General features: G+C 28.6%; 2 protein-coding genes across 2 annotated transcripts; both read right to left on the bottom strand.

Moving 5' to 3' along the window:
- On the bottom strand, positions 1–1,792 carry LOC111205192. The gene has a single exon (XM_022700645.2). It carries the CDS (start codon positions 978–980, stop codon positions 135–137), a length of 846 nt encoding a protein of 281 aa, XP_022556366.1. The 5' UTR covers positions 981–1,792; the 3' UTR covers positions 1–134.
- A 4,868-nt stretch (positions 1,793–6,660) lies between these two features.
- LOC106432779 (protein TIFY 5B) lies at positions 6,661–7,265 on the bottom strand. The gene is made up of 2 exons (XM_013873621.3): positions 7,082–7,265; positions 6,661–6,993 (listed from the first exon to the last, which is right to left on the bottom strand). Exons 1-2 carry the CDS (start codon positions 7,235–7,237, stop codon positions 6,784–6,786), a joined length of 366 nt encoding a protein of 121 aa, XP_013729075.1. The 5' UTR covers positions 7,238–7,265; the 3' UTR covers positions 6,661–6,783.
- Positions 7,266–7,274: the final 9 nt, after the last annotated feature.

Here is a 7,274-nt window from a genome sequence, read left to right as displayed (position 1 = left end):
TATCTCCATGATCTCATTTATTACCAACTCTAACGACAAACGCATATAAAAGCAAAGTAAAAATAATAAACAAAAAATGGCACAAAAAGGTTGACTAGACTTATCGTATTACGACAAATTAAATGAAATTAAACTTAGACTAAACTTTGTCGTTTGATATCTCTGTTGAACCGTTGGATGAAATCTTCGACTCGTCGGTTCAACTCCTCGTTCGACATCTTCGCAAATTCTTCAGATTCTTCTCTTACATTCTCCCACTTCTCCTCCGCCTCCTCATGAGCCTTCTTCTTGCCCTTGTGAACAACCATCCATTTCGAGCTATCGTCAGACTTGCTTCGAACGTAACTTTTAGGTCTAGGTTTGATCTCTCGATGACGACGTTCTGAGCGTGCTTTATCTGATTTGCTTCTCCCGTACGGTTTATGGTTCACCAGTTTTTTTGCTTTGCAAGTTTCTCCATTACAAATGTTGTGCTCAGTCGTTGGCTCGTGTTTTTGGATAAGTTTGCTTCTCGGAATGTTCTCGCTTACGACTTGTAATGTTTTCTCAGGAACTTCCTCGTCCTTGTGAAGCAAGTAACGGGGTATATCTTTCGCTCTGACTGCTTCTTCTTGTGTCTCACGTTTCTTGATTTCTTCCGCCAAACCCATCTCATAGCCCGAGTTTTCCGGTTTATAGTTTTCTATCGTGTTGCTTCTCATAGCGGCGGTGTATTCTCCGTAGAAGTCGTGGTTCTCTCTCTCAGCGAATGCACCGTAATCTGCCGCTATGATGAGAACAAGTGCGTTTGAGACAAAGAACAAGATCTTTGTGTTGTTGAAGATCAATGAAGGGGAGACGTCAAGAACGTAGAAGATCAAAATGTAGGTGAATATAGATAATAGGATCGGGAGAAACGAGGAGTATATGTTGTATTGTTTCTTAACCTTTGTAGGCTCGAAACTAGGGTTTTCAATAGTGCACGAGGGCATTTCTGTCATTTTGAGTAAGAGTTCGTGATGAGTTGTGCATTGGAGTTTGAGGGTGCAGAGTGTAGTGTGTTTGATATTCAAAGTTCACGGTCGTAGGTCTTTATATATTGTGGATTTGTGATCATGAATCTGAATTATTGAGCTCAACATGAATTTTCTATTGTACCCTTGACACCTACTAAATATTGCTTGTGGATCCTGCCACGATTCGCCACTTTGTCGTGTTATGGTGATTTAACTTTGAATTACGTGGAAATAACGCCCAATCATCTTCTGCGTGTATGTATTATTCAATAAATCATCATTTGTTTACTTGAACATGTACGAAACTGCATTACCTTTTTATATGTGTATGAAGATAGGTACAAAATTAAAAACCTTGTCCGCATTGGGTGATGACATAAGCAAATCGGGAAAGCAATTTAGGTCAAGGTGAAGAGGTTTGGTACTGAATAAACGTCGACACGTCTTCATGTGCCAACAACACAAATCCGTATAAGTTTTATTATATTTATGCATTACATTAGGTACCTTTGAGATGTACAATATAAGAAAAAATGTTCCACGTTTTGACAGCACAACAAAGTAACATAAAGCAACGTATATACGATAGCTTTTCCTCCACGTTTCTTTGGAAAGTGATTTTTTTGGTTGCTTCGCCTAATGGTAAAAAATTTACAATTTACAAGTTACAATATACAATACATCTGAAGATTACAACAAAACGGTTTATCTGAGTTTATCCATTTCTTGATTTAGGTGGAGTTAAAGAAAGCACTAGTAACTTTTTTTTTAATTCTTCGAAGGCAGTCGTTTTCCAAGCATGAATTATTGTCGACAGATAACTTTCTTTTAGTCAACAGATAAATTATATAGACACTGGAACTGAAAATTTAGACAGCTGTGTAATATTCAATACAAATACATGTAATCCCATCGAGTATGTATATCATCTTGTTTGGTTAAGCTACAACGTGGCAATGGCAGAGTTCATGTGAGCACACACGTTGGCGGCTGATGTTGAGTTCATTGTACTAGTGTTAGATCTTCTGACATATCTTAACTTGTGGCGATAATTCTTGCACGTTTATTATGATTTCTCCCTTTTAAACATCATGGTTTTTTTGGTTCTTGCGGCTCTTTTGCGTTTCATATATATTCCACAGTTTATATACAGCTACAAATGGATATAACCAGTATAATAAAAATATTTGAACACACTGAGTAGCGAGGAGAAATATTTGAAGTGCCCCCAAGCATAATTATAATTTGTAGTCCATTAACTTAAATCAAATGGGTGAGTCAAACTAAAATTTCATAAGCAAAATGATATTCGTCCCGATCGTTTTTTTACTGTGAGTTGAATATTACAAACTCTATAGACCTTTTTAGGTAAGCCCCCAAATATCCAAAAAACCGGCTCCTTCTCCGAAAAGGTTCGCACTTAATACTTTCCAATATTCATATTTTTTTGAGATTATTTTTAAGTGTGAAGGATAAGCATTGCCCCATCTACGAGGTATTCGAATAACAATAGAAATTGCTAATAGTGTGATGGAGTTCAAGCTTTATATCGATCGCAAAGGATTGTCCCTCGTGGCTCACAAAATCTCATGGACTCCAAAACCGGTTTGAGCTGCATCAGTCTCTTTATTGCTGAACATTTTTTGAACATCCCCTATATAATTAACTGAAAAACATTCCAACTTTCTTTTGTAGCCACGGTATTCATTAAAATGATTATTATATTCTTTAGAGAAATATGTTAGTACATCTAGTTATATAATAAATTTTTTATTCAACTAACCATAAATTCATTATTAATGTTCTTTATTATTTCTTTAAATAAAAATTACGGAATTGTTTAATGTGGCTAAATTATATATTACAATTAATGATTTTAAATAATAAAGATTTGATAAAAATTAGTGTATCTTCTATCATATTTATTTAAATTATTAAAATAAATTAAACAACCACATTAACCATATAATACAAAATTAGATTTTTCTCTATATATTATATTTTGAATTTTAAAAAATAACTATAAATTACTAAAACTCTTAAAATTCTCACATTCAAATTTTGTGATCCATGGTTTAAAATTTTTGTTATGACAAGATACAAATGATTACAAAATCATATAAGTACAAATTTTAATTTAATTAATTATTAATATTAAAAATATATATATATATATATATATATATATATATATTCATTTTAAATTAAACTATATACCATATAAAATAAATAAATATTTTAATTTTGAAATTTACTTTGAACAATTTCTTTTTATAAAAGCTTTGAACAAACATTGACAAATTAATTTTTAAAAAAATATAAAATTACTAAAACTATTAATTCCACAATGAAAATTTTGATATCAGTAATTTAAAATTTTTGTTATAAAAGATAAAAATAATCAAAAAACCATATGAGTAGAAAACATCGTTTAATAGACATTAATAATTAAAAATCTTATCGAATAGAAAAAATATTGTTTAGATTAGTAAAATTTATTTATATGTTCGCACCAATTTAATTATACATGTAATAGTTACCGATTTTTTAATTATTCAATATATATTTATTATTTCATAATATGGAAAAAACATATATTACTTAAAATAATTTATATATAATGTTCATCTTGGGTAAGGGACAGTTGTTAACCTAGTTTCATACTTCCTCTGTTTCATAATATAAGATGTTTTGAAGAAGATTGATGTTTCAAAATAAAAGAAGTTTTGATAGTTTTAAGATATTTTTAACTTTATTGGAAACTGGTTGACTAATAATAGTTTACTGTATTATTTATGATTGATTAACTTATTGTAAATTTATGCTATTAATAATATTATATTCTAAAATTTAAGTTTTTTAAATTTTTGTGCTTTATGCAAAACATCTTATATTATGGTTAGGAGGAAAATATAATGGATGGAAAAGATAAAATAAACAGATGAATAAATGAAAATAAACTATGCAGAAATTTGACGCTGTCAGCAACTGACTACATCAAAAGAAGAGAAAACTATATTAATGTAAAGTGAAATTAATTTTGGATACAACAAATTACATGAATATAATACATATATATGGATCTTGTTCAAAACCGTGTAACAAATGGATCCGCGGATCTATACCTAATAAGGGTGAATACGAAAACAGCATTTGATATAGAAAATTTCTTAGACCATTTAGATTGGGTGTTAGTAGATTAAGCCTATCAAAAATTTAATTCTGATGGTTAGTGTGTTTTCTTCAGTGGGCTTTGTTCCCTATCTGTTTTGGACTCCATAGTTGAGTCTACGGTTTGGGCTACCTATTGGTTCTTCCTTCTGTAAACGTGATTATGAGTCGTGAACTTTTAATATAAAAAATACTAGACCTCAGCGCGGATATGAATTTTCGATTTTTAATTATTTATTTTATTAAATGATGTATTTGTAATATTCGTTCGTATTATATTTTTTTTGCATCTTAAACTATCTATTTTTTTACGAATGTGTGATATCATATAAAAAATATAAAAAAATGAGTAAATAGAGTTAATTAGATAATTGTAAAAACATAAAAAAAAATTCGTGTGCGATATCATATAAATAATGATCCGTCCAGTTAACAAAAATCATGATTTTTATATGTGTAATTTTTTATTTTGACCATTTCCTTAAAACTATATTAAATTTTACATATTTTAATTAGAATATTTTTAATATCTTTACCTTTTTATTTGAAATGCAACTCAATATTTTTTTAAAAATTATAACAAAATATTTTAAAAATATTTTTAGAATTTTTTTGAAAAATACGAAAATTACATTTTAAATTAAAATTATCCTAAAATATGATAAGTTTTGATGTAAACAAAAACTCAAATTATGTCAAAAATAATTATATTCAATGATAATAACAATTTAAATTATTTATTTTTAAGAAAATACATTTACAAAAATATTGTTTGAAAGAAAATTCATTTATCTTTCAAATATAAAATGAAAATGTTATAATTAATTAATAAAAAATATAAATAAAAACCATAAATTTAGCAAATGACAACTGAGTTATATTATGCTAAAATTTTCTTTCTAACAATTTAGCAAATGACAAATGAGTTATGAGCAAATAATACCATTTTTTTTTCTAAAGCATAGTTATTCTTAAATATTTTTTGAATAAATAATTATTTTTAAATTTAATCAATTGAAAATAATATCCGTACAATTGTATAAGTCAAATTCTACTTTTGTTGATGCATGTTATATATTAGTGCTGCATGTTTTAGGTAAAATTTTAATGATGCACGTTTTTTAAAATCTCTATTATTAAAATTATGCACGTAAGGATAACTCATGAGTTTTCTTGGTTGATTAAATGACATTATGTCCAAATTTATTTAAGGATATTTCGTTAAGGTAACTGAAAAAGACAAACAATAAAATAGGAAGTTTAAATTCATTTAAACATATTTCATTAATTTAACTGAAAAGATAAGTAATAAATTAGGTAGTTTTATTCGTTTTAGGATATTTCATAAATGCAACTGAAAAAGACAAGCAAAAAATAGGGAGTTTAATTAATGAAGTAAGAACATTTTCAAATGGGTACTTCTCTTTTAATAATATAGATTTTATTAATTTAACTGAAAAGATAAGTAATAAATTAGGTAGTTTTATTCGTTTTAGGATATTTCATAAATGCAACTGGAAAAGACAAAAAAAAAATAGGGAGTTTAATTAATGAAGTAAGAACATTTTCAAATGGGTACTTATCTTTTAATAATATAGATTTCATTAATTTAACTGAAAATATAAGTAATAAATTAGGTAGTTTTATTCGTTTTAGGATATTTCATAAATGCAACTGAAAAAGACAAGCAAAAAAATAGGGAGTTTAATTAACGAAGTAAGAACATTTTCAAATTGATACTTCTCTTTTAATAATATAGATGGAAAACGTGCTATTTCTCCACGAGAAGTATCGTATTCTTCCATATGTTTCCCAAACTATGACCTCATCCCATATGTCTCCGAAATAAAAGTTTGAAATCTATTTTATCCATGAAAGTATATCATAACTCTTATATATTCCCGAAATAAAAGTTCGAAAGCCATAATCCCATAAAATTAAATTACTCGGTTTAAACCAATAAAGTAAAACCGTTTTGGTTAATTAAAACAGTTTTAGATCAATAAAAACCCAGTTAAGATCAGATTACATCAATCAAACCACAAATTATAAACCATGATCAGATTAATTAACCAAAACAGTTTCAGTTTATAGGTGTAATCTGATCTTAACAAGGTCTTTATTGATCTAAAACTGGTTTAATTAACCAAAATGGTTTTAGTTTATTGGTTTAAACCGAATAATTTAATTTTATAGGGTTATGGCTTTCGAACTTTTATTTCGGGGATATATAAGAGTTATGATATACTTTCATGGATAAACAGATTTCGAACTTTTGTTTCAGAGACATCTGGAATGAGTTCATAGTTTGGGAGACATATGAGAGGATACGATACTTCTCGTGGGGAAATAGCATGTTTTCCTAAAAAGTACAACAATTCGATCAAATTTATAATTGGCTTTTGTGTTTCCTAGGTTTATGTCGTTTAAATCTGACATTATAATTCTCTATTTAGTACACAATTAGGTTATTGGCAAAACTGAAACTTCAAAACTCTTAAACTACCACGGTTCTTTATATTATGTAAAAAGAAGACAGCAGGAAAAGCAATCCTATAAACAAAAAAAATGTGCTAACTTAATGTCTAAAATGAGAAAAGCTGAAAGATAAACAGAGTTATGGAGAATGGTTGTAAGGACAAGAAGCCTGCATCCGAACATTCCGTTTCTGAAGAAAACTACGAAGAGATCTCTTCATAGAGGCCTTTTGATGATGAAGTCGGGTCAATTTGTTAGGAATTATTGAAGGATCCGAGCCGTCTGAGCTTTTCAATGATAATGATCTCTCTTCCATATCTTTACTAGCTAGTGATAGTATAGCTTTTGCCTGCATAGATTAAAAACAATTGCTAATAAATTTATATTATTAATCAGATACTACTGATGGATATTAATGTATGTATAGTAAACATTACCTGGAGACTGGTAAGATCTGAAGAAACACATATGTGCCCGTTGTAGAAAATGGTTAATATCTGAGATTCTTTCTTTGGTTGTGGATTTTCAGAGCTGCTTGATTCATAAGGAGTAACAAGGCGAAGTTCCAAGTCGCAATTGCTTTGCATCTCCATCTATTAATTTGTGAGTAAAGGCTTGTGAAGTTTTTGA

Source organism: Brassica napus, chromosome C4 (genome assembly GCF_020379485.1).
Source record: "Brassica napus cultivar Da-Ae chromosome C4, Da-Ae, whole genome shotgun sequence".
In the NCBI taxonomy this organism is placed as follows: Eukaryota; Viridiplantae; Streptophyta; class Magnoliopsida; order Brassicales; family Brassicaceae; genus Brassica; species Brassica napus.
This window is presented reverse-complemented; position numbering and strand designations above follow the sequence as displayed.